We start from the raw sequence: 27,804 nt of genomic DNA on the forward strand, positions 1-27,804 counted from the left end.
AAACTAATCTAACACAAGCACTTTTAAAGATTTTTAATGTTGACTGCAATGAGAAGCATAGGACCCAACAATATGGCATGGACCCTTGATAAAACTACAATTAGCTGAGACAACTTACAATTGCTACTATGATGACGATGGTCACACAAGTAAAATACAAGTTGTTCAATCCTATACATTGAAATAGTTTAAAGGATACCATTCAATATAAACAAACCGCTCACCTTGGTTTAAAATGCCAAACTGCCATGAGGAGGAATTATGCACAAAATGTTTAACTCTTACTGTTGAATCAGATTAGACAAAGTTGTGAAGCAGAACTGAGTGAATAAAAAGTTCCCCTGGTATATTTACATAGACACAGAAAAAGAATTAAAGGACTTGTATTAACTGCTACACAGTTGACTTAGGTAAATGTTTGCTAATAAAAGGAGATAACATTCAGCCACTGTAGGTTTAAACAATATGCTCATACATCTGAGCTCCAGACAAATACAACAACATACAAGTATGGGAGAAAAATAATATTGTTCAAATTCCATTAAAATTACTTTAAAAAGGCTTATTATATATATTGCTGGTAATATTTTATCTTTTTAAGAAAATATAAATTGTGCGACTGAAGCTTACAATACGCTGCTGGCAGTATGCCAGGTTCTGTATGACCTGCTGGAGGTTGGTCATCGGTAGAGGCACTGTGTGCTGATAGACTTCCAAATAAACAAACATTTGACATCTGCAGATGCCTGAATCCCTTGGACCAAAACCTAGATGCTGCTATGGTGTTTGTGACGATGGAATGCTGCAAAGATCACATGATGTTCACAAACAGCAGCACAGTTATCAAATTCATACACATACATAAATAAGGGGAGTGGGGAAGGGCAGGGTCTTGAGGAGTGTGAGGGAGAAGTGTAGTGTCCAGTTAAGTCCAGCAGGGGGCTAAGCGTTTCCTCAGTTGACATGGTCCAGGGCTCGTAGCAGCTCCTCTCCTTGCAACAGATACTGGCGGCCCTGTAGAGGAGCATTCACCTCACAGTCGTATCGAGTGAGCTGAGGCAGAGTGAGAACAGAAGAACAGTTCTCTGAACTGCCCAACAGCCGGCTCGCCAAATCTACAACACAAAGGCTCATTTCAGTTTTATCACTAAATAGAATGACCATTTACTGAGGTCTGGTTTATTTACCTGAGGGTAGTATCGTCTGCTGGACATGCCCCCTTTCTGCATTCTCTGATTCAGGGGCTTTCTGTTTTTTTGTCGGTTCCAAGAGCAAAGAGCCCTATTGGAAAATCATGAGATGATGATTCTATACACACAAAGTTGCAACACCACATGCAAAAATGGATATTTGTTTTTGCAAGAAACAAAGAAAAGCTTACTTGTCCTATTGTTTTTAAATCATCCAGCTTTCTTTTCCTTTGTGCATTTTGAGCTGCCTGTGTTCTGAGGGACACTTCTTTGTCCAACTGTGGCGTTCTAAAAGGATTGAATATAACTTAAATAAAAAAGTGAATGCATAAATGATTAGTGTGGGGGACAGTATTTACCTCTTCGAGATGATGGCAGCAAGGTGAGGGATGCTGACAGGTTGAGGCGGAGCAGGAGAGGCTGTGTGCTGGCTGTCTGAAGGAGAGTGTGGATAACTGCTGCTTTCTTTTGTCACTTGGACAGAGGGTGTCTCCACAGATGTGTCTGGTCCACAGGACAGAGGCTCCCCCGTCAGGCTCAGCAGCTGAAAATCATCATCCATGGGTATGTATGGGGCCAGCATCTCCAGATCCAAGTCTTCCAATGCCTTTACAAAAGTGCATATATAAATGTTAATAGATCATGTATGAAAAAAATTGTCCATTGTCAATTCACATGCAGGACACCTGAATACCTGTTTTGTAAAAGGAGTCTTTGGTTCTGTATCAATGGCAAACATTTTCTCAACAAAGTCCAATTTGAATTCAGAATTAATGTCAGTTTCCATCAAAGAGAATTCCAATGCACTTTGAGTCTAAAAAGAGGAGTCAAACCGGTTATCACCCTTGCATCCACAAGAGAGTGCCATTAGTCAGAGTGTGACCTCACTGTACCTGGGTGGGGCTTTTCTGTACTGTGCTGCATGGAGTAGGAGTGTAGTTCTCTGCTTTGACCATCTCAGTGGGCGTGGACTGGACAGTTAGGGGCTCACTGGGGGGCAATGGAGACAAGGGAAGGGCCAGTTTGTCATTGCTAGAGGGAAGCATGACATCATTGTAGAGAGGGACCTCCTTCAGCAGCTGCATTTCAGAGTCTGTATATGAAAGATTAAACAAATTTAGTTTTGTTTAGGTTACACAGCAATGCAGTTTTTTTGGCACATACCTGGGCAGCTGAAATCCAGGGAGATGATAGTGTCCCCTGCAGCAGGGGCCAGCAGAGTGAGGGCCTCAGGCTCCTCTTTGAGCTGGTCGTACAGGCTGACCAGTGGCTGGGCATCCGCCTGAGTGAAGAGCTTGATTACATCAAGTTCAGGGACCTTATTGTCTTTAAGGGGAGGTGGGACCAGCTCTGGGTTGCTTTCCTCCACAGGCTCCTCCACAGCCTCAAGATGCTCCTCTTTCACTGGCTTCACATCCTCTGTCTGTTCCAGGGAAAGGATCATTCGGTTCTCCTCAATGCCACTGGAATCAACCACATGTGTCAACACTTTCAGTATTAATCCCACAAGGAAAGGCAAACTCTTAAAGCACCAACAATACCTGAGTACAAAGTTGACACAGACTACACACTGTGGCTGTGAGTTCTTGTTGTTATAAATGACTGTGGCTTGGGTTTCCACCCACACAAAGCCTCCTCTCTTGGCGAGCATGCGGTACTGTCCGGTGCAAACTTGGCCCTTGGCAAATACTGTGCAAAAAATAAATTTGGATTATGTAAAAAAACAAAAAAAGCACCAACATCTCATCCTTGTTGCTTATCTGCTTACAGTTGTGGTGCGACTTGGTAAGGTGGTCTGAATCCAGAGCATGATAGTACTCGTAGACTGATCGGTTCAGAAGGTCCTCTGGCTCATATCCCATCAGCTCTGTAATCCTACAACAAATAGCAAGGCATTCAGAGCTGCAATGCCCACTCTAGACAATAGGGGGAAATGTCTCACTGTGATAGCACACAATAATTTGTTTCTAAAAATGTAACTAACCGTTCATCACAGTAGGTAAACTTCATGTCCATGGTGTGACGGCTGAGGAAGGTCTTTGTGTCAAGAGGCACCTCAATGTTAGAGGGGTGAGGGATGGGATCACAGATCAGCACCAGAAAGGGCAGAGGTGGTTCCTTCTGCCCATTAGAAATGTCCTCTGTCAGGTTCTCAAAGACACGGACATGTCCGGAGCAGCGCAATACCTGGACAAAATGGAAATAGCAATTTAGACACCCAATAAAAAATAAAACTCAAAATATACAAAAAAAATGTGGGATACTGCAGTTCAAAACTATCTTGCATCTACCTTCCACGTGGCTGACTTGACGTTGACAGTGCGACCTCTGCTGGTCAGAGTACATTTCATTCGCAGAAAAAAGTTGCGCTCTGTATTGGCCTCCTTGGCTTTTTTTGAGCCTGAAAAACAGGAAGTAAGTCATTTTATGACAGGAAATAAGCCTGAGTTTTTTTTTTCTCTGTTAAGCTGAGAGGCACTGTTATTAAACAGTATAAAGCTAACCTGTATTGAATATTTCAGTGGAAACTATTCACTGGAGCTATTTCACTCAAGGGTTCAAACTTATTGTGCTAAATTTACCTTTTGTTAAACCATGACGCAATTATATTTCTTTATATGTTTGAGTAAAGTGATGAAGGCATTGTCCTTCTGAAGAGCTAAAAATGAAGACATTTGCGACTCTTGACAGATGACCCATCCACCTTCACTGTAAAATTGCATTGTAATTGGACTTGTGTCTCCTGTTCTCTCTTCAGTGCATCAGCCTCTGATGTCAGCCCTCACCGGTTCTGTGGATCAGCATCTCCCGCAGCTCCTCTTGGTCACAGGGATGAGTGAAATCAAACACACTGTGTCCAGTCAGATCAAACTGCACAAAGCAAAAGACAAAGAGTTTAAAGAGATATTGTGCTTTTGTCAGCTATATAGTTATAATCGATGATACCTTTGGATTATAATGCTATAATTTGGACATTTTAAAATCGCAAAATTACTCTAAAACAACCTAATAAAAGGAACAAGTCTGCTAAATTGCAGTGCCCAATGGAAGGGGACATTTCCATAAATGTCATCACAAAAAAGACCTGTGCAGTTGTCAGCCCCTCCTATGGATAGCTGCAGATCAAGCTAGTGAGTAGCAGATTATTTTTCTTTGGTACCAGCGTCATGCTGCTGAATCCTATGTGTATCACTGTTTAAGAAAATAAAATTGAAGAATGAAGTAAGTAGAGAGCAGTGGGCATATACTAGTAGCGGTGAAAACAAGAGTTGATTGGCAAAATGATGTCTTGAAAAAAGTGATTATAAATGCACAAATCACTCCAAATACAACTTTGGTAGTAAAGGAGAGGGGGAAACAACTATCATGGTTAAAAGTTGATTTTGCATGATAGGTCTTCTTTAAATCTAAACACTCTTGAATTCAGTCCGCATTTCATAGCGAGTTATAGCTTCACCCGCAGCTCGTCCGAGACTCACTTGTGCCAGCCCAAGGCATTTGTTGACATTCTCGGACAGGTAGATCATATCTCCATCTTCAGACAGCACCATGAGGAAGCCCTCCAGAGCCTTCAGGTAGGAACTGTTGAGCTGCATGTCCAGGTCACTTTCCTCCTCCCCTGACAGCTCTACAAGGCAGAAAAAAGATCTTCAATGTCAAGCCTATACTGTGTCATGTAATGTGCTCTCAAACTCTGTGACTTTGAAATCTGTTTATGTGTAATGTTGTACAGTATACTGTTGTATATTAAAGAATAAAATGAGTTGGAGAGCGCTGACCATTGCTGAGGAGCTTCCTCATGCGCAGGTAGCTGATGGTCAGTCTCATGATGGAGGCCTTGTCCAGACTGGAGCTGACACTGTGTGGCAGTGGCAGCTGCTGGGCCAGCTCGTAGAACACCTCCGACTCCTTTCCACGCCGGCATCTTGCTGCATCCCGGGACTTCTCTTTGCGGCGCTCAGAACTCACTCTGTAAAAACAAGGATATGGTTAGGAACATTATTTTAAGTAAAGCCCAACGCTCTCACATATCAACTTTTTCAAGAATGTCCACTGGGCAAGACAGGAGGAGATAAGTGAGGACCCACAGTACAGAGTTCTCCTGAGGGTGGCCTGTTCCATATCATACATGCCATCTGTAGTGCACAGTGCTCACCGGCTGCACAGGTCCACCCCTTTCCGGCATTGGCTTAGGGGACACACTGTATTCCATTCCCTGGAGAACAGCCAGCTTATACTCTGTTATAAGTTATAAATCTCTGGCTCCAGTTTTTACTTAATTACTTAAAAGGAACATACATGTTAAAAACTCTACACAATATAAGGAGGCCAGCTCTGCGTTATTAGCAAAAGGTGGCAAGTGGCAACTCTGTCCGGATCACATTTTAAATCATGCTTCCTGCTTCTAAAATGTTAAAGATTACAATTTTCTGACATCAACCAAATCTCACCGTAAATTACTTTTTACAGTATATAGACAATTCAACTATGATTTAATAAAATGTTCACAAAATGTAGGTGTTTTTTTCAAATAACTAGCAATGTTTTTTATTATTACGATTGCTCTCTTTCATATTTATCATCACAACAGTAAAATGAACACATTAAAGCTCAACCCATTAGTATCTCTTTACCTGAAATGTCCCTCAACTTCACAGAACTGATTAGTATTGATCTGTAATGGCCGTGTTGTTTTCAAATGAGCTAATGGTCCACACAACTAAATTTAGCCGATTGTGTTTCCAATCTTACAGCTTAAGGAGGCTTTTACAACACAATATAGCACACTCACTATCCAATTAGGGCTTTGTACAAAAGACTACACCAAACTGAATTCATCTATGTGAGGGGCCAGGGGAGAGGGTAGAGCTGTACATTCAGTAACATCTCATAATACAGTCACTCTGTGCAGTTACTTGCATCTAGCCCAGTCTGTTTGATCTATTGGCATCACTACTTTATACCAGTATTGTTAATAAGAAAATAACCAATTCAAGATTAATGCTCTTGAATCCAAATCAAATGCATACAAAACTCTAAAAATCTATCTTTCAATTTAAAAAATTGAAAAGGGGAAAAATTAAACCAGTATAGTTTGTGTTAGTAATGCCACAATCCATTTAAATCAAATTGAATCATGAATATGCATTATGCAAGAATCCAAATCACATCTCCACAAACACAGAGTTACTCACTATTACATAACTCTTGTCTATGTTCACATAGAGACAGCTACGGGTTAAATTCCACGCAAATATTTACAGTAGTGCAGTTGTTCAATGGCTTTAGAGAGTGCCAAAGGGCATAAAAACAAAAGTAAAAAAAACACATTAAAAAGACCTACTAGAGCACATCATATATATTGTATCCTTCTACATATTTATCCTGTTTTTAGAATGAGTGGTGAAGAAAACCTCACTGAATCACCAAGCGTCAGTTTAACAATACATGCTTTACAATATTATAGTTGCACACCATTTTAATAAACATTTGATCATAAATACCTTACAGTAACTTCCATGAATACAAATGCTAGCTAACGGGCCCAGTTACATAACCAGCGCACATGGCCCTACATGCAGTGCTGAACTGAACCAATGTTAAGTCAATCAGTGATATTATAATATACATGTACAGCATCTTGAGGATACAGACCAATTTGAGAGGAACCAACAAACCTGATATTTGGGAAGGACCCCTTTAAGCCACATAGCAGTGATCGCAACTGTTGAGTATGACAGCAAAAACTCTATTACATAACACTGTTCAAGTAAACCCTGACCCAATATGGGATTAGCTCAGACTTCACTCTGCATGCCTCGGCACAGACACTAGCATTTTTTAGTGAGGGTGGGTTGAATGCGACACGTTAGTGCTACAAGGTGAATAGCAATCAATCCTGTCCACATTTAAAGCTTGCTAACCCTGTAGTACAAACAGAAATGCTGACAATGGAGGCTCTGCAGAGGCTAACAACTCCAATAATGAAAGAGATCAGATGTGAGGAGTGGAAACAGAGCTTAGATCTAGAACTTAAAACACCCCAAAACTGAATAATTATTATAAAAGCAACGACAATCCAATTATACTTTTGTGTATCTGCAAAATATTTAGTTTATATATTTAGTAATGAAAAGAGAGCAAAAATAGCATATTTAAAATAAAGAAATCTTGCCATGCTATCTTTCAAAAAGGGTGCAAAGTGATGGGTCTGCCTCCTGTTGTTCATTTTATACCTTAAGGACATATCTTATACATTGCCAAAAATATTGTCAGGTTAATGTCATCCAGATGTTGAGATCATGTCTCACCTGACCTTGCTCTACCAAAGTTATGTTTCCGAATCTCTGTCAAACTTTCCTACAGCCTAAAGGCTCAGACACACAAACGACAAAAGAATAAACCATGCACGTCTTCAATACTGCACACTCACTGTAATCAGACAAGCCTCAGCCTGCCCTAATGATGATATTGTGAGCACAGAAGGTGAAACCACAACAGCACAATGTTTGAGGACACAATTCATTTTGGGTTCGTCCTTGGAGCTGTGTCCTTCCTTAAGCACCTCTGATGAGATCATGGTTATGTATCGTTTTTGGCTACTAACACCATGATATTCATATTCCACATAATTCAAACTGAAGAGTCGTGCTAGTTGTGCGTCCTAGCGTGACATTAGAAGGCCATAAAAGGTAATTAGGAGGTACCAGCATTTTGTGTTTACAGTGAGTACACCTAGGTTCACATGCAAAACAGAGACTTGCTGTTCTTTTTTTCGGAGAGAGGGGAAGTCATCCCAGCCGCATGTCCGCACCTAACCTCAGTGCGATCACGCTACTGTGGAAATGTACTGGGACCATGTTTTTATGCTTCCTTCCCTCCATTGTTAGAAGATGTCTGCAGAGATGTGTCTGGTATAATCATATAGTAGGGCTGCACAATATATATTGAAAGAGCAATTAAATCGAAATAGCAAATTGTGTAGGTGCAATTATCAAACTGTCCAACACAGAATTGGGAACAAAAGGACATTTAAAAACTAAAGTTATGATGATTTACCAGTAGAATGTCTGCTGTAAACAACAAGCTATTCTGTTGTTAAAGAAGTTAGTTTAACAGATCATATTCCAGTTATTTCTCAATGTTAAATCTTGATTTACTTTTTAAGAATTACAGATTTAACTGCAATCGCAACAAATTATATCTCAATATTTTTCCCTAAAACTATGCAGGCACCCCTGTCTACCGCTCTGAATCCTTTCATACCATCTGTTAAACACTATCAAAACAAGAACTTTGCACTCCCAATTTTGATATATTTGCTTTCGTTTATTAGTCTGTTCTGATAGTTGTATGCCTTAAAAGCATACACATGTGTTGCATTGAGACTGTTTTGATCTAACAAGAGCTACCTCAAATACCTTAAGGAAGCCAGTAATCGACAAGTCAGGAAGAACCGCACTTGGCCACTCCCATTGACGTCAAAGTAGTTAAGAGATGAGAAGGGAATAATACCTCCAAGGGCCTACAACCAGAGCTTAGGACAATCAAACAACAACAGTTCCCAAAATGCAGTGCTGCACGCCCCATTCAGGACAAAGAGTATTCAACGTCCAACTCCAGATATCCAGAAAATATGTCCTACATTTGATTCATAACGTGATATTTGTCAACAGATAATTATCTGACTCCTGCTTAATATTTCAATAGATCAAATGATTAAGAGGTTTTATACAAATAACTCCATTAAAATGGGATCATATGTTGTTTCTGGAGAACATCACATCTTCGATTTGCAGATTGCAAATGATCACACTGAGTTTCATTTGAGCACTTGCAGCCCAACTAATCTATTCTATTTTAGACAATGCATCATTTTGTCAATATTTTTAGCTGCTCTAATTATAAATGGAGAAACAGACTGTGCCTCATGTGTGTCAGGACTGTTTAATGGTGAAATGGGTGGATGCAACAGGCTCTCAAAGATAGATTGTCCATTTCCTAATTCCTGACACCCCTCGGGCGAGTTTACAACTCCACTGACCAGCAGTTGAACTGTCAGCTCACTTTGTTATTCAAAAGCAAACCCCTGTTATCTGTGTGCGTGTCAACTTACCAGTTAAACTACATTGTCTCCAAGAAATAGGGGTTTGATTTTTTACTGTACTGTAATTTAATGTGTACAGTTTTTATTCTTATAATTAAAAGATGTGACCACTATCATCACCAATAATGGTACAATTGGATATGTGTAACAGCTTTAATAACCCAATGGTCCACGGTGCCCATAAACCTAGAGTGAAGTCAATGGTTGACAGTGAGAGTTAGTTAGTTATCCCTGTGAGAAATCTCTATTTAAATAGAAAATATATACAAACAACATTGCACAGCTGATTTTATGAATGTCAAAGTGACTGTTTACCAGAATGCACTTTTAAATGTGGCATTACTTGAAAGGATGCGGTCACCTTAAACTGGGGCAGGTCCATAAATCAGCACGGGGGGCATTAATTATTAGCACTTAGGAAGTTAATTTGAGGGACTATGGGCCAACTTCGTCAGTAGTGAATATTTTAGTACCACACACAAACACATTGTGATCATTGCTCAACCAGTCCTGAACAGATTACGGGGAACTGATTGCTCATTGATTACCCTAGAGTCTGGCAATGGTCGTCATAGTACAAATTCTTGACTCAATTTCGATTAATGTTTAACATAATTCCAGGTATGATCTTGGTCAATATGTTCACGTCCTGTCAATTTAATGTATTTAAACTGGGCCTTAGCAGGACGTCCTTTAAAAACAAAGTTAAGTGGGACGTAGCACATGTGTTGAATTGTCTGATCTCAAATGCTTTGGACAAGAATCAGCACAGCCTAATATTACGATCAGTAAAAAGTAGGTTTAATGATCATGTGTTTTTCTTGAGTAGGCGGTGCTAGCTCGCAGCTAACGACCACAGTGTCGCTAGCCAAAGCATTAACTCACATTAAACTAGAGTGTAACCTTGAAACAAAGCACACATACTCGGGTCATATTTACGAATAGACTCTTACTTTGTTACGCACATGTAAATACCATAACAGAACAGTACAGCATTCATCTTTACCTTTTTTTCTCGGGGACGACTCCAGCGTCCATTTCAGGACGAAAGGATCAGAGTTGAGTTTCCTCTCGCAATCAGGCAGTATCCGGGCCCTCTGAGAAATCAACCGAAAATTCACGTTTCGTAAACAGCAAATATCCGTAAATGTCCCACGGGAGCTCGCTTTAGTTGGGTAAATTTCCGTATGTCCCAAAATGACTTTACTGCCCAGAATCCAGCACTCTTGTTGAGAGAGTGCCACGCTGGAGAGCCTGGGGTACTCGCTCAGACAATGTTGCGCCGCACAGACTGAGAGGCCCCTCCCCCTGTCAGCGGGGCCGCGCAATCACATGCCTCCACCGGGAACGCGCCCAAAACCAGCGAGAACCAGAGAGGCTTGTGACGACAGGGTCTGGGACATCCCGTGGGACAGCTGCGTCACAAGAGGCAAATGCATTACTATGATGAGTACTGGCTTCCTCCTGGGGGCAAGTACCCCGACTTTTGTTGTTAGGCCCAAACAAAATGTGACGCCATATTTAATAGCTTTGTCGAGGCATTTAAAGGTACACCATGTAACTTTTCAGGCTGGTTCGCCACCTGCTTGATTCCTTGGAGATGTAAGCTTGGTCAAGACTAACCCCAACCCCCTATTATTTAAACTTAAGGTCGGAGGTCAATGAGCAAAAGTTAACCACTAGGAACAAAGTGGCTTAGTCCTGTAGTCTTCTCTAAAGTAGATGCGTGCTAAACAAAGAGTTAAGATTATGAGGGATTAGTGATCTTTGACTCATCCGTGAAGATCAGTACTGCTTTTGTTCAAAGAAAATGGGTTAAGCGTAATCATTGACTCAAATAAACTTCCTTATATGTAGACTAAATGCACACTGTGTGTTTCTTCTATTGAAATGTTAACACCAGCAAATGTGCTCTGTGGTTTCCTGTTTACTCTCTGCAGCAAAAACCCACAACAAATGATTATCCAAACATTTGTTTTGTTTTCTACCTATACTTTCAAAAGTAAATTTCAACAGTCTTGGTTCATTAGCATGTACTAGAATATCTTCCAGTGAGTATCCCTGCACAGATCAGTGAGATTTTACAGCTTTTTTCTGGGAGGAAAGTGTTTGGGAGGGCAGACCATAATCACTCATTACTGTAAATGCCAGTACTTAGCAGCATTACCTTGGTAAAGAGCCAACAGCAGCAGACATGGTGAAATCTCCAAAGTTCTGCTTAATGTTGTACTCTGAATCATTTGAGTTCAGATGAAATGACACATCACACTTAACACTCCTTGACGACACAGCGGTTCAACTTCTTCTTTGCCAGCACAGATAAAATGAAATGTTTTCTTTTGTGTCTTTTACAGTCAAATGTGGCAGTATGATTCGACCAGCAGTCCTGCTTGTTAAACATTTCTGGATTCCTTTAACAGCACTGTCTTTCCCATGTACAGTAAGTTTGGCACCTTGTCCTCTATCTGAAATTCTAACATCATCATATTTATGTGACATTTTAAAAAACACGCTTTAATACCTCAATAATATTTTTTTCATTTTAAGAAGTACATGAATAAAAAGCAAATATACAAATAAAATAGAAGTTAAAAAGACACTTGAGGTCAATAATCCATGAGTTTCAAATCACTATTTTGTGAGTGATGCAAGTTCCTTCTGTGCAGCTTGTGGTCTGGTGAATCTGGTCTGTTTGTGGGGAATTTGGCAGTCTTTTGCTGGTTCTGACGTGGCACTGAGCAGACTGGCACAAGTTTCTAGGGCTGCAGTAGCTCCGGAGATGTAAAGGAGAAGTCTCTGAACTCCTCCTGGTTGACTGCAGGGATGAGAGAGTCCTCCATGGGGGTCAGGGTGGGCTCCTCCTGGGTGAAGTCAGGGTCAAAGTTGTTCACATCTTCAGGGGTTTTCTATAACACAAAAGTTTGTTAAAGCAGATATTTTCAGCTTTTTTGTTGTATTATTTTTATGTTTTAAATTGCTATTTCATCTGATCTAAAATAAAACATTCAACATTAAAAACATGAAATATCATCAAGATAGATGACGACTTCAAAACAGCTGAGCTCCCGGATTCAAATTCTCAGAAACTAGGAATGTTTTTGAAATGCAAACATGGTTAAAATCTGTTGTTCTATTCTAAAACCAGTTCAACTCAACCAACAGACCAGGATATATACAATACAGTGCATCGTCTACTGTTTGGTTCAATCCAGTTGCTTTCACTGGCTGCTTATTTCCAGTTTATGCTTTACTTCTTTTATTTTTTCCACACCATGAACATCTGGCTAGTGTGTTAATGTGTGTAATAATGTGATAGTGTGACATTCTAGTAAATAGATGCCTCTTCATAAGGTAAAGGGAGTTATATAGACTCAAACTGAGAAGGAACAACACTTTATGCTTACCTTTGTGTGAGATTTGAAACATGCAATCTGCTGTTTAGTGGGAAAACTCTGCCACTGCTGCCCCACCACACTAATTATAGTAATATACATCTGTTTGACTGTGAAATGAACCTCCATGTTACATTTGTGAGTTCTATTTGTGCCATGGTACAGATAAGAGATATTTCCAATGTAACTGAAATGCACTATGGGAATTGAACTGTTGACTAATATACACTGAGTTAGACTAGAATAATCACAGATGTTTTTCACTATCATTGAAACAGAAATGTACTTACTATCCGTGGTTTAAATGGTGGCTCTATCTCTTTGTGATTGAGTTTGTCCCAGTCAATTGTGCTGAAGAACAGGTGGCCGGTAACTGCGCTCTCTCCCCCTTCAGAAGCCACGCAGCCCAAGCGCCGAGCTGGATTTTTGGTCAGTAACTGAACAAGACATGGAGACAAATGACATTTATATCAAGAAAAAACTCACATTCTAGATTAAATGTAGATATAATAATAGGTAAGAATTAAAGAATAATGTTTGTCTTGTTGACACTCAAAATCATCAATCGATCAAACCATCATCGGTCTATCAATGAAGCTTCTAAATGTATAATTTAGCATGTTGTATGATAGGACGGGGCAATATAACTTAAAATGTTTTAATAACAATATAATAGAGAAACTTAACGGTGGCTTTTATAATACTTGTTTCAGGCTGTTGATGTTATAGCTACAAGTTTTAAGTTTCCACTTCTCAGTTCTGAGATTTTAGCCTCTGCAGAGCCTCCACAGTCAATGTTTGGGTCCTGGTTTGAGGCCAGTTTAGTCCTCATGGTAGACCTGATTTTGGCCTGTTATAGTCTTGGTTTAGGCCTGGTGAGCCTAGGATTAGTCCCAATTTTGATGTGGTCTATGTCCAAGTGTGGATGCCCCCTGAATCACTCTTGCCGTAGCAATTAGACACAATTTCTGTCTACCTCCATTCACAACTGAAAGAGGAAAAACACTGCAGTGCATACTACTATAATCCTCAACATATCACAGTATATCACCAGACCTACTGTATGATTTATAGTCATGAATGTGCCACATTTACTACACTCGCTGCAAGCAAGCCATTTCCTCCAAGAGAGAAAAAACTGAACTCCAGAATTAGGTCAACGTTCATTTCATCTATTGCATCAATAAAGCACAACTGTTTGACACACACTTTACTCACACATAAGTGGATGTCTGTAACAGTTACAAAATAATGGACCATATCACGCAATATAAAAAAGTACAACTTGCCTAAGCAAGTTTGCAAGTGCATACAACTTAGGTCACTGTCACTTTCAACACTATTAAAGAATGTAAGAATTTGCATTGAACTTAGAACTCGTTCAGACCAGACCTGTGTGGAAAAAACAAACCTGGACCACAACCAAAACAACTTCCAGTCACGCCCCATTTTCCAAATGAAGAAGCACTCTGTGGATTACATCTGGCCCCTCCCACAAGGCTCGGATTCGGCTCATCTGAGGACAGCCTGAATGTCCAAAGTCACTCATCAAAACAGTGTCTCACCTGTTCATTCTGACATACTTAACATACTCTAGCGTCATCATCTACATAAAAGGGTGAAAATTCAAACTTCAGACTCTGGGCTCAGTTCAGTGTGGCAGCAGGCCCACGCCGTGTGGTTTTCAGGTATATTAACATTTCAGTAGTGCTGGCTAAATTTGAATTGTGTTAAAGGGACAGTATGCCAGATGTGAATTTGACCTGTCCCCAGATATGGGGTAAGTGTGTTCAAATCAAACAGTTTTTACTGATACCTGTTTGTACGGCTGATTTATTTTTAATTACAAAAACACTGGATATGATGGCCAAGTTGTTGATTATATAATTTGGGTGTTTTGGCCCCTCAGACTGAACCTCACATGAGTCTCTCATTTGGGTTACCAGCTTCAGTGCAGCCTCTGCAACTCAGAGAGTAAATTCTGAGCTTTCACGTGAGGCATGGCCTGTTTTGCATGTATCCTCTATATGAAGGTTAAGGAACTGGCAAGGTTCAGTTGTGATTATAGTTCATTTTTTAAAACAGTAAGAGCACAAGCTACATATCGTACCTTTAAATAAACAGAGCATGAGTACAAATAGAATGGAAAAGTGCCTGTTTTGATAAGCGTCACATGCCCTGGCTTTATTTGCTCCCAGTGGCATTTGGCCTGCACAGACATGACTCCTGTTGGAGATGAGGTGCAGATGAGGTGACACAGACTGCACACTGTTGAGTCATGTTAGGACTGTAATTCACTGTATAAAGATAAAGTGAGCTCCCTCATGTGGCAAGGACAGCCATGCAAAAACATATGTATTCATCTTGTCCGTCAGTATGTTTGAAAACCGCACACATTCTATAACAAAGGTTTGTGTGTTTTGAAGGGAGCTATGGCTGGGAAAGTTTCTGATCCATAGCTTAATACAGTTATGTAACATTCAGGGCACACAGCTGGAGTCACTGCACAGTCATGCTCAAAGTCAATATAAAACTGAAAAGGAATGTTCCTATAGCCCAAAGCGACATGACTACTGCATAAAAATAAATGCATATCCATGGGCTTCGAGCAATGTAATATTAGATCAATCACCATTATTATTATTCCATATTTTGAACTGTCAAAATTTTTTAAGATGGAATTTATAACAGGAAAAAGGAATGTGACTGAATGAATATCAAAAACACACACTGACTGACCGCTTTGAGGATGCTGACAGCCTCTTTGCTGAGCCATGAGGCATACACTATCTCCTCGTTCAGGATGGACTCAAACAGGTCGTCTTCGTTCTCAGCCTCAAAGGGGGCGTGGCCCGAGAGCATCTCGTACAGTAACACCCCGAGAGCCCACCAGTCCACCGACGGCCCATACAGCATCTCCTGCAGGATCTGGAGGCAGAGCAGAATCACAGACTTAAGGATCCACTTCAGCTAAAGAGCTAAACAAATATAATCCGTCATCTAAAGAAAGAAAACTAAAGTGAGTGTATGGAGGCTTGTAACAATTTGTGCTTTGCTGTGTTTTGTGGTTTGTCCCAATATCAACATGGCATGGCACTATAGACAGAAATTTGACTTTATGACTAGATCCGGCATATTTACATGGGGTCATGTTAATTAATATGTATCTTTTAAATCAATACATGAATTAATAAATTAATAAATAAACTCACAAACTCAATTTCATTCACAAAAACACATTGCTGATGTGTCATTACAAACGCTTCAGACCCACCTCTCCAATGTTCAGGACACTCAAGAGGTGGACACCACAAGAGGTGGACACCACAAGAGGTGGACACCACTTTAGTCCATCACTCCTTTAAGTGTCTGAGGACAGAGGGGAGTACAAGGACAGGAACATCATTTACACCCACTGTACAGCTGTTTTTGTATGGAGAGATGTGTCACAGCCAATCACATCCCATCAGAACAGAATTGAAGTGGGAGGCAGGAGTGTGAAGAAAACTATTTTTACTATTCTTATAAAAAAAAGACATTGACCTCTGGGGCAATATAGTCAGGGGTCCCGCAGAAGGTGGCTGTGGCTGCTCCTTCGAAGATACCCTCCTTACACATACCAAAGTCTGCCAGCTTACAGTGGCCGTCTTTGTCCAGCAGAACATTGTCTAGTTTTAGATCTCTGAAAATAAAAATGCACAAAGCTATTAACCCCTCTGAATAGATACTATAGACCAGCACACAAAGAGGCATGTTCCCTCATACACTATTTTAACTAAAGGTTAAGCCTGTGGTATTAAGCTGTGGGTTAGCAGGAAGTGCTGACAGCAAGTAGGTCCATGCGGTCGTTCTTACAGCTTCATTATGTTTTACATTTTGTAATATTGCCTGTTTGAATATTGGGTATTGCAAGCTTTTAAGCAACATTATGTAACTTTTTGAAGGTGGCACATCACATCAATACAAAGTTAAAATCATACTTTGAAACATTCTCCATGGAGATAGATATGTTTTATGCCATACTGTGGAAAATATAGGTAAAGAACTAAAAGAGCATTTTCATGGAAACATGCAGGAGGAGGCCCAACCTCCAGGGTAAGCAGCAGTTTTATTTCACAGGCTCATTTTGAGTTTTAGTTTCTAAGACCTTCACATTCTAGTGTGTTCTCCCATCTCTCATTCTTTGGTTATTTTAGAGAGGGCAAACGGGAGTGTTATGTTCTGCGGGCCACACATTAGGATCTAAATATAGGTCAGATTTACAGACTGCATGATGCTCCCTTAACAGCACCCTCATTACACTTTCCATTGACAACATCTAACACTGTGGCAACACAAAGGAAGCACTGTTTGGCAACAATTTTAAGGAATAATGCATTGTATTCTAGCACTTTACAAGATTATGTTGATAGCTATAAAACAGATGTTATTTATTTATTCATTTATTTATGGAGTTTGGCTCTAAACTGACATCACTTCAAACTTTGTTACACAGTTGGGATGGAGCATAAAGTGATCACCTGTAGATGATTCCCTTGTTGTGAAGGAACATGAGAGCAGAGGTGATTTCTGCGGCATAGAAACGTGCTCTGGGCTCCTCAAACTTCCTGGACTTCTGGATGTGGAACATGAGGTCTCCTCCATTCACAAACTCCATCACAAAGAAGAGTCGGTCCTGATGAGAATGAAGGAGATGGCATCAACAAAGTAAGACATGAGAATACGTCAATATATGCTACATTCTCTCTTACTGTAGCAGACACACAGGAGAATACTTAGAAATGTGTATGTACAAACATTTCTGATGCTTGATGCTTGGAAGGAAAGAGAACCCTCATCAACAAAGGAGCCTCCCCAGCCCCACATCCTGCTAACCACTGTCACTGAATTAGACTGCAAATGTGCTGGAATCTATTGTCTTAAATGGATGATTCCTATTGTGCAATAGGAGCCAAAGCTCAGTTAAGAGCAGTGAATGAGATTATCTCTGTGGCCTCTTATAACCTAGATCGAGCTACTAAGTATATTTTGATCCTGTGAAGTAGGTCAAAGACAGGTACAAACCTTAAGGTTAAGAAAGAAACTGACGCAAGGCCTGCTGCCATCTGAGTAACAGCATTAATCAAAATATCAGTACTCTTAGTGGTTTACATCGTTATCAAGGCATCTTCAATCAAGAGTCTTGTGCTAATCATCTGCTCATTTTAAATAATCCAGTTATTTTCATGACTGAGGTCCAGATATAGTTCATGTATGACCTGGGTTTGCCCTTTTTGTTGGTTCAATTAAATCCAAGTTTAGTTATAATTTAGACCTCGCCTCAACCTCCCAGCTTCCTGATTCAGTACAAAGTCTGTCATTGTTGAAAGACTGGATGGTTATACAGTTATTCTACTCCTTCTCTGCCTAACCACAATTTATTATTCTGATATGAATGATATCACTTCCAATACATTTGCGAGCTAATAGCACAACATGTCACGGCTAGTAGTGCCACAATGGGCTAAAAATGTACTTGTTCAGGTAATTAAAGAATGTAAAAATGGTCTTCATAATATTTGTTTCATAATGTTGAGTGTATTTGGACTTACACGTGTCTGGAAGCAGCAGTGGAGCTGGGTGAGGTAGGGGTGGCAGCGGGCGAGCGACAGCACCCGTTTCTCAGTCATGGTACACTCCACATCATCGTCCTGCAGAATGATGTCCTTCTTCAGCACTTTCACTGCAAACACGTGCTCCGTGTCATTGAGTCGCGCCAACATCACCTGCAACAGGCCAGGCAAAATTTCACAAGAATAAATAAACAGTCCACCTGTTCTATTGATACCATTCAAATTGAATATAACTTATCATTGAATGAAATGAAATGCAATGGACCTCACAAAATGTGGTTTCCTTTCATTAGTGCTTTGCTTGTAAATGTAAGAAAAATTGTTTCATGGTCTGCAGATCTTGAACATGTAAATAAGGATTTACATTGAGGGCTTGCCATCCATTCAGTTCATTTCTGTATATTCACATTTACTTACATTAAATAAATACATTCAATAAATAAATTGATGGCAAAAATGTGACTTAAACAAGATTCAGCCTTTCAGGTCTTTGGGGAGTTTCAGGAAATGTGTGGTCGGCAGTTTTATTTTTGCTTTTTTGTTAGGTTTTTTTTTTCCATTAAAGGTCAGCCCCTGCGGCTGTGACTCAAACCTAAAACTGCACAAAGGCAGTGTGAGAAACTGGGGGTTGTTTCAAGAACAAATGCTTTCAATATGCCATGTTATGTGTGTTAAAGACAGTGAAAATAATGTCTGAATATTTGGTCTTTGGAGACTGTGCTAACCTTGCCAAAGCTGCCTTTCCCCAGCACCTGAATGAAGGTAAAGTTTTGGAGGCCCAGCTTGACTGTTTGTGGTTGTACCTCCACACTCTCTGTGCGCTCTGGCGCCCTCACCTGGCCTCCCTTAACCTGTGAGCATAAACGCACATTCAGAACATGTCCATAGACTGTAAAGGCATTTTAATAATGTAGCAACGCCGTACCGTTGAGGGGCGCTTGGAAAGGCCTCCTGGATGTAGACCCATCTCTGTCAGCTTATTGGCCAGCTCCACACTGTTGACGCCACAACTCGGGGCTACGTTGCTTTTACAGCGGATGTGAACATTCATTTTGCAACCTGAAAAAAGAAAAACAATCTTACATGAGCAGAAAAGGGCACAGAGATGTATAAAAAAGTAGTAAGAAAAACATACTTTTGCAGTGCAGGCCTTGCCGGACAAGGCCCCACAGCAGAGAACCGCAGTGGTCACAGAAAGTGGGAGACTTGTAGTTGTGGATATTGAACTTGTGAGGAACATTGATACTGAAACCCTGGTTCATCGGCTTAAAAACACAGATGCACAGCACACAGCTAGACATGTTGATAAGCACTATCAAACGAAACAATGCTAAAATCAAGTGTATGCTTTCTGATACTGGTTTTGTTTACATGGCCACCAACATCTGATTATTATCTGATTGCTGGACCTTTAAGAATATTTAAATGCCAAGCACATCACAAAAATTGATGTGAGTAATCTGAGGGATCATGATCAAAAAGAAACCAGATGAGTTGCTATTTACATGTCATTTTAATAACCTTGGAACTCCAAAAATCTGATAATAATCAGCTTTTGAGTGTGGATGTGACAGCAGCCTGTGTATAACTTATAAAAAGTAAGTAAGTTACAAAAAGTATGAATAAGCAACATTGACAGTAAACACAGATGACTTGCATGAGCTTATTTTGATTTCAGGAACCAAAACTGTTCATGTTCAGCAAATTACTGAACTATGGAAAAATTAACTATGCTTGAAACAGCGAAACGCATCAGAACAGGCAGAAATATCGTTCAGGATTAATTACCATCTGTTGTTTCACATTTCCATTAACAAACACACCAACATTCACACATTCATACTCCAGTGCACAACATTATTAGTGGAAAAGTGGGGAATTTGTCTCGTCCAAGGACACTAAGGCAGTATATGCACTGTGGTTGAATAGAGACTGAAGCGCCAACCTTCAGCTTTGTGGGCAACCCCTGAGCCACAGCAGAACTAGATGCTGTAAAGTGAAATAATAAAGTTTTGTCGTGACTCAGAGAACAGAGGCTGTGCTCACCTGCTCAGTTTGAGTTTTCTTCATGCGCGGACATACTGTCACCACCAACTTGTGGCAGCGCTTATGAACAACACAAGTGCACACTGAAAACACAACAAATGCATGTCATTGTAATGATGGTTCAAAATACTTACTTTGACAAATATATGAGTAGGCCAATATATTGGGCCGATATTTGCACTTGTAGCGTATTGGTCTGTAATTTCCAGCATAGGCCAATATTCAGCTGACCACCTGACTAAAGAAAAACATTCAGCTTTATTTGAACACTTCAGTTGTTCTTATTTTAGATTTCAAATCTTATCATTTGGGAGAAATAATCTAATTTGCTTTGCATATAATCTCAAAAATATTGGCTCTCGGTAAAATGAAATCGGAGAAAACTCTGTGCTCACCTTGGCACTGATAACCCTGTTTCCCAAACACTCCCCTAAAAAAGACAAAGAACATACTCCCATAAAAACAATGCATTTCAGAAACAATGGCTCAATTGTGTGATAATGTGATAATGTATGTGATAACTGTGATAATATAAGATAACTGAAAATATATGTAATAACAGTGATAATGTGATAATATATGTGATGACTGTAATAACTGTGATAATATATGTGATAACTGATAATGTGATGATCTAATAATATATGTGACAACTGTGATAATGTGATAATATATGTGATAACTGTGATAAATGTGATAATGTGATAATATATGTGATAACTGTAGATATTTGGAAATAAAATTAATGCAATGTCACAGCCAGCAGTGGTACAACATGTGTCAGCATTAAAACACATGGAAGCCTACGGAAGATAATTTGTTTCATCAGATTTTGATGTAGTTGAATTTTATAAATTAATATACTTTTTTTTTTTTAAATGAAATAATTCAACTTCAATTCAACTGTTAAGTTAAAAAAATTCTAGTGAGAAATTAACATTCTAAATCTGATAAAACAAATGATCTTCCATTAAATATGTCTTATCTTACTGCCTTAAAATAAAAGTTAGTCCATTAGTAAAGTCAACACCTATTAACAATTGCACTGACATTCCTAGGTTGAAGTGTTTTACAAGAAACAAGAGATATTGTACAGTGAAGAAGCTAAACAAAGGGAAGGTTCTGACCAGATGAATTCACGGCAGTGGAAGCAGAAGGTGGGCTGTCGGAGGAACGTGGACATAAACTTGTGACCGTTGACCTGATGGATCCTGCGTCGCACTGCTCCCTGTCGTGTACGGGTCAGCTCTTTGTGATGCTTCTGAGGAGGGCGCACCAGGGCATCATCTGCACACAGCCATTTCAACAAACATCAGCATATGTACTAATATGCCCTCAAAAATGCAACAACGCATAATGGCAGATTGACAAGAAGCAGCTTTTGAACAAATTTCTTTCCTACAGATGTTTGTTTGCAGTTTGCAATTTTTTTTCAACACATGACTGGAAATGAAGTAATCTCAAGCTGTCTAAGGAATGATATGAAGCTGCACACTGCCTGGCGCACTGGCTGTCCAATTCACTTATATGTTAATAGGCTACTGCTGACCAACAGTTCCTTAAACTGCTATGAATTTACTGATGAGTAGGTATTGTAATACATTCTATAATGTATTGCAATATACATAACAATATTATACTATGAAGATTAAATAATTTAACTACTGTTTTTTCAAAATTAATTACATTTAAGTGGTCTTACTAAACTGCCTTATGCATACAGTTATATAATTATAAGCATATGTCCTGTTTTAAGAGTAAATGAAAAAAGGAAAAAAAGGAAAGAAAAATGTCTGTATATATGTACATATACATATAATGCATACATACATACATAGTATACATACGGGGATTTTATTTTTCTTTTTTTTTTCTTTTTTTTTGTGTGTGTAAATGGATGTATATGACTTATAGTCTGTTATTTTTGAAAAAATACTTTTATCCATAACAATTTGACAAGTTAAATGTTCAAAGATCGAAAACAATACATTTAACAATTCTTCTCCCAAAAAAGGGTTGACAATAAGGGCAAGAAGAACTATAGTTTCATGAGTCATTTACGTACTTCCACTTCATCACATCTGATCTTACTGCTGATCCATTTTTAATTAACTGATTTAATCTATTTGTAGGCTGCTCTGAGCTTTCTGTGAAAAACATGTGGCCAAACTGAAGATTTTTCTAAAATTTTTTACTGTAGTATAGTGATGTGTACAGCTTTTATTATTTTTGTTCAGCAATTTAAACATGGCTCCTCCTATTACAACCATCATTTGCACATGCTTGTCATTCACAGTTAGCACATCCATCTTTGTGAGATGATCATCATCTCTCCACAGCAGCACTCACCATCAGTGAAGGATCCAGTCAGGGTAATCACAATGTATACTTTTCCCTCCGGCTCCAAGTCCATCTGCGCACACATACACATGTGATATTAACAGGGGACATATCAAGATTCTGTTCTACAAAAGAGAACATGCCAAAGCCCCTCATACATGCTCTATAAATCTTAACAAAAGTCACTTTTTGTGGGTCATGCACAGGCAGAAGACGCCAGGCAGAAGAGCTCAGTAGTTAGAGTGCCTGTCATTTTGAATGAATGTGATGTGGGCTTGGTGGTGGTCAAAGAGGCCGCTGAGGCTGGCTACCTATAGTCTACTTCATAGCAGCTAAGGCACGATAGTACATTAAAAACTGTAAAACAGTGTCTCGAAAAGCAGCATAAAAGCCTAATGCATTATTTTAAAAATGTTCTTATTATTTAGTCTTATTTATTTAGTTGAAACAGCTACAATTGTGGCAGAGTGGATATGAAAACATCTCTACAGGATCTTCTTAATATATGACTACTGAGCTGTGTCTGAAATATGTGGCCGCATATTTGTGTGAGGCAGAAAGAATCTGGAGCGGGTCAGGCCAGTTCTGCTGGTCCACAGACAGAAATGCCTCAAAACATGTATTTGCTGTGTTTATTTATGGGGGTGGACCCTGCAGACATATGTTATGTATATCGATAGATGAAGTTGTACAGTCAAGAGAGACCTTTCAAACATATTATGAAAGTAATAAACTGTCAGCATAATTACTAGATTAGAACTAAAAATAAAACGAAAGAAAAATGAAAGAGAAACACCGCACCTACTTTTAGAAAATTATAATTGTTCATACGATAAAACATGCCTTCAACAGTAGCAAATATAAAAACAATTCTTAATAACAAAGAGCAAAGAGAATAGCAACAAAAAATTCTAAAAATGTGAAATACAAAACTTCTTTTGTGATCCTTTGATTCAGGAAAAAATGTCCTCAATTCTGGCATGTTGACACACAGCTCTGGCGTTTATGAGTAGACAACAAAAATGTAATTACTGGTTTGCAGAGCTATTTTTGCACTACTGAGCTAATGGGTTGGGTTCACATTATTCAGGATTATAATATAAGTGATAATTTCAGATTCAGCAGGTAAAGGCCTATGTCATTTTTGTATTGTACTTGTATTTGTACTTCTTCTTTGCCTGAATAGGAGAAAATCACTTAGTTTATCAGTGCTGATAGAGAGGACATTGACTTCTATGCCAGATTTCATTTCATGTGAATAGGCCCAGATATTACCCATAAGCCAGGACTAAATATCTACATAATAACAAGGGATGTCAAGATTATTCTATTTATCGATAACTGTGATAAGTTTTGTACATTTTTATTCAATGTACAGCCCACTTTACAAAAACTGTAAAGTGTTCTTTTTTCTGGCTGTCACATTAACTTTACTTCACAAGAGTTTGATTTCATAAAGTTGGTCACATACTAGAGGAATGGTGATCGTGGCTTTTCTTCTCACAATAATCACTTACTCACAATAAGCACTAAAATACCCTAATTAAGAATCTAATGTAGAATATGATTTTTTAAACTATGGGAACTAAACATAACATTGCATTTGTGCACTGTAGAAGTGTTTTGTCTTCTGAATGGAGGTGTTAAATAGGACCCGAGACTGTGTGACTTCCTGTTATGAGGCCACAGAAGCCCTCCATGCTTTGGGTCCCACATATTTCTGACACTTCACCCAACACTGCGCACAAAAGCAGAACTGGACGTCGCTATGACAACAGCAGCTGGTTTCCGCTCGAAATACAGTCCATCAGCTGAGACTTCTTCAGAGATGCATTTCACCAACTTTCACTTTTACTGCTCTTCGGCCAAAGAGATGTAAGTGCTATCCTGTGTACTGAGCACATTTTCAAGAGTTCAAAGTAAAACATGTCGAAGTGTTTCAGGGTGAAATGGTGATGGCGGGGTTCTTTGTGGTCAAATGTCTCTCAGCTCATAAAACAATTTGAATAACATTAATGTACTGTTGTTCCACAGAGAATATCTGGAACCAGGCCAACAGAGAGTGAGGCCTGTAGCAGTCAGAGTCAATGGGAGCGATCGAGATGTGGGCAAGTGCAGACCTGCAGAACAGCAAACAGCACTTCCCCAGCTCAGAGCCCACTGTCTCTGAGCCCAAGGTCTGACTGAGGGCTGGGCCATTTGACAAAAATGTTTATCTCAATATTTGTTTTATAACGGTAATATACAGACAAGGAATCAAATATATGCTAAATGTGCCTGTAATAGTTGTCATGGTTGAGGTTCAAGTATACCACAAAACACTACAAACATATAATTGAATAGCCCAGCTTCTTTACTCTTGATGTTTTAAATTCTACAAAATAACATGTGCAACACACTTTTTTCTATATATCTCCCATTTCTACTGAGAGCACCATTGCCCTATAGCCTACAAATATTTAATACTAAATAATTTGATCATAATTCATGTTAATTTAGTTAGTGTCTTTAAGAGTTTAAGAATGTGACATGCTTCTTCTGAGAGGTTTCACATTCTTATGATTGGTTAATTCACATACATTATAGTGGGTGACCAGTAAGAGTTAAGGATGGGCCCAGACCTGCATTAAATAGAAAAGCACTGAATGATAATAATATATCAGGATTGGTTGTAGACCTCTTCATAAAAAAAACCCAAGCTGATGAATGAAACTATTAAATCTTCAATTAGCCAATTAAAATTTGACTAATTGCACAGGCTGATTGATATGATCAGTAACTCACCCTCAGGTCTCCAGTCTGAACAGAGCAGGACAGATAAAGGCACAGATAAAACCACGAGTGTGGTAGACATGCAGCACTGTTGTACTTGAGCACTTCCCCACACTCTTTTCAGGTGTGGGCGGCTGTGAAATACTTCATCATCCGCTGTACTTTATAATTACAATAGTTTTCATCAGCACATTTATTTCAGTCACAACTCTTCCTCAGATTTTAACATTTGTGTTTTGGCCTTCTCTGTTATGAGATAATAGTGAGGAAACTAGTACTTTGCTAAAATTAGGGGTGGACGATGCAAACAGAAATGAATATCTCAATCATTGTTTTAAGGCTATCCCAATGGCAATATTATGACAATATCTGGTAAAACTTGCACAAAAAATGCAGCCTTTAAAATAGTTTTTCATTGTTTTATACACCACAGTTGCAATATTATTAACTGTTTGGTATACCTCCAACCTGTGACCTGTAATATATGCTCATTAATGTGCATAGCCCAAGTAACACACAGAGCAACTTAACATTAAATATACCAGTAATGAACATGTAAATTAATTCTGCACATTTGACTGATCCCTAATCAGCAAAAAACTATTGTATTTTGTTATTTTTTAAGCCTAATTAAACATTTCAAAATTTACTTGATAAAGGCAATGCTGAGCTACTATATTTATTGTAAAAGAAACACATTTTATAATAACACAGCACAATGGGAGACCCCCATGTTTTGGATTCTCATGTCTCATATTTTAAATTTAAAACATCTTTTTTATTTGATAACAATTAAAACATATGTAAACATGAATTAATTATAAGAATAATAGTTGGTTGCCTCCCTAACAAGAACCTGAATGGAAAGAACAAATACCACGATCCTAAACTATTGGGCCTAGTAAAGAGCTGTATTTATCTCGGTACAAATTAGTACTGTCATTTGATTGCCATGATCAGTTCAGGTCTATTGCGTGAGCTTCAGTGATGAGCTGCGTCCACAGGCCCTCAAGCTCAGGTTACATTCCACCTGCAGAGGCATACAGGCCTACAGTGCAATAAAGACCAGGCGAGGCCCTTACAGTAACTGTAGGGTGTATGTAGTGATATGTTTCACACACTGTTGTAACCGTACCAGACTGATGGTGCAGTTTCACTGATGATGCAGCAGAAGTGCATTTCCTTACTTACTGGTTCATTCACTGCTGACCATTGACAGTCATTGAGCAAGACACTTCACCAGCCCAGCCACCAGTGAAAATACATTAGTATAGGTAGATGATTACTGTACATGTTACACATCTCTCTTTATTATTTGTCTGCTGAGATCCTTCTGTCTGACTTATAAATATAGAATTGTCATTTTGTGCAGCTATACACGCATTTACTGTTACACAGAAAAGCATAGTGCAAATGCAGACGTCATTACATTCAAATGATAATTTTTTTCTGAATTGTGATTTTCCAAACTGATTTGTCTACAGTTGTCTCAAGCAATCATACCATGACTGACTGACTCCAATTCTAACCCATCAAAAGGTTATTTAGTTGATTTCTTACAGAGTAATTGTAGGCTGCAGCACGCATGTCACTCACCCATCCCTCAAAGCTCTCCCCCGCGTTGAGCTTCTGGATCAGGTCTTCAAACTGAATGGTGCAGTTGGCCACAAAGTTGTCATATCCGATGGGAGTCTCGTGGAAGACGGTGAGCTCTATGTGTGTTCCGTCTTTCACATTAAGGCAGAATTCCTCGTTGTACGTGGGCATGTTTGTCTTCTGTTTTGTGTGAGTCTGTCCAATCTTAAACTCGTCCACCTTGACCACGATGTAGGGGTCCAGAGCCGGGGTGGCTTTGTTGAAGATGACAGAGTGGCGCAGTGAGTAGGTGGTAGGCTTCAGCTCCACAGCCTCACCAATGCGCAGCTTCAAGTAACCATTAAACTTCATCTTGTCATCAAACTCCTAATTCCGTGACGAGAGCAGAAAGCACGGACAGGAATCCCTCTCGACCTCACCTCATGTCAGAGCACTTCATAACATGACGCATATTTTAAAGTCCTTTTTTCCTTGTAAAGTGATCATGTTAAGATAAAGTTTTCGTGGCCGCGGTGAACCTGTTCGGGAGCTTCTACAGTAAATAGGAAGCACAACACTGACACGCTGCCGCACAGGTTCCGCATTTACAGCGCGCACAGCACAACCCATCTCAACCTGCAGCACCTCTACGTCATGATATACTATCAAGACCATGGTGCACTGCGCTCAAAACTCAGCCTACCTGTTCTGCATGGAAAGGTTTCGACTTGCAGCTGCTCAGTTATGTGCTGATAGACAGTGGCTGTTTC

The 27,804-nt window shown here is 39.4% G+C and overlaps 2 protein-coding genes across 2 annotated transcripts; both read right to left on the bottom strand.

The window, feature by feature from the left end:
- Positions 1 to 21: 21 nt before the first annotated feature.
- LOC117390751 (hypoxia-inducible factor 1-alpha-like) lies at positions 22 to 10,651 on the bottom strand. The gene is made up of 15 exons (XM_055231306.1): positions 10,304 to 10,651; positions 4,970 to 5,160; positions 4,670 to 4,818; positions 3,977 to 4,061; positions 3,482 to 3,591; positions 3,175 to 3,377; positions 2,959 to 3,065; positions 2,732 to 2,879; positions 2,355 to 2,653; positions 2,084 to 2,283; positions 1,885 to 2,004; positions 1,550 to 1,797; positions 1,382 to 1,478; positions 1,188 to 1,281; positions 22 to 1,115 (listed from the first exon to the last, which is right to left on the bottom strand). Exons 1-15 carry the CDS (start codon positions 10,333 to 10,335, stop codon positions 955 to 957), a joined length of 2,244 nt encoding a protein of 747 aa, XP_055087281.1. The 5' UTR covers positions 10,336 to 10,651; the 3' UTR covers positions 22 to 954.
- Positions 10,652 to 11,294: 643 nt separating this feature from the next.
- Positions 11,295 to 27,667, bottom strand: LOC117390456 (protein kinase C eta type-like). Its single transcript, XM_033988197.2, has 14 exons — positions 27,056 to 27,667; positions 22,697 to 22,760; positions 21,475 to 21,634; positions 20,743 to 20,777; positions 20,348 to 20,430; positions 19,437 to 19,566; positions 19,227 to 19,360; positions 19,027 to 19,152; positions 18,281 to 18,454; positions 17,210 to 17,364; positions 16,233 to 16,371; positions 15,429 to 15,617; positions 12,980 to 13,126; positions 11,295 to 12,203 (listed from the first exon to the last, which is right to left on the bottom strand). Exons 1-14 carry the CDS (start codon positions 27,404 to 27,406, stop codon positions 12,054 to 12,056), a joined length of 2,037 nt encoding a protein of 678 aa, XP_033844088.1. The 5' UTR covers positions 27,407 to 27,667; the 3' UTR covers positions 11,295 to 12,053.
- Between the last annotated feature and the right edge of the window lie 137 nt (positions 27,668 to 27,804).

The sequence above is a fragment of the Periophthalmus magnuspinnatus genome, chromosome 22, assembly GCF_009829125.3.
Source record: "Periophthalmus magnuspinnatus isolate fPerMag1 chromosome 22, fPerMag1.2.pri, whole genome shotgun sequence".
Classification (NCBI taxonomy): Eukaryota; Metazoa; Chordata; class Actinopteri; order Gobiiformes; family Gobiidae; genus Periophthalmus; species Periophthalmus magnuspinnatus.

Bases quoted from the DNA above. Each gene is read 5' to 3' on its own strand.
- LOC117390751 (XM_055231306.1), bottom strand. From the start codon at position 10,335: ATGGACGCTGGAGTCGTCCCCGAGAAAAAAAG. The intron at 4,062-4,669 runs GTGAGTCTCGGA...TGCTTTGTGCAG, and splicing joins AATGCCTTGGGCTGGCACAA to TTTGATCTGACTGGACACAG. The intron at 3,066-3,174 runs GTTAGTTACATT...TATTTGTTGTAG, and splicing joins TTTACCTACTGTGATGAACG to GATTACAGAGCTGATGGGAT.
- LOC117390456 (XM_033988197.2), bottom strand. From the start codon at position 27,406: ATGAAGTTTAATGGTTACTTGAAGCTGCGCATTGGTGAGGCTGTGGAG. The intron at 19,153-19,226 runs GTACGGCGTTGC...TTATGCTCACAG, and splicing joins TTTCCAAGCGCCCCTCAACG to GTTAAGGGAGGCCAGGTGAG. The intron at 16,372-17,209 runs GTGATCACTTTA...TTTTATTTTCAG, and splicing joins AACAAGGGAATCATCTACAG to AGATCTAAAACTAGACAATG.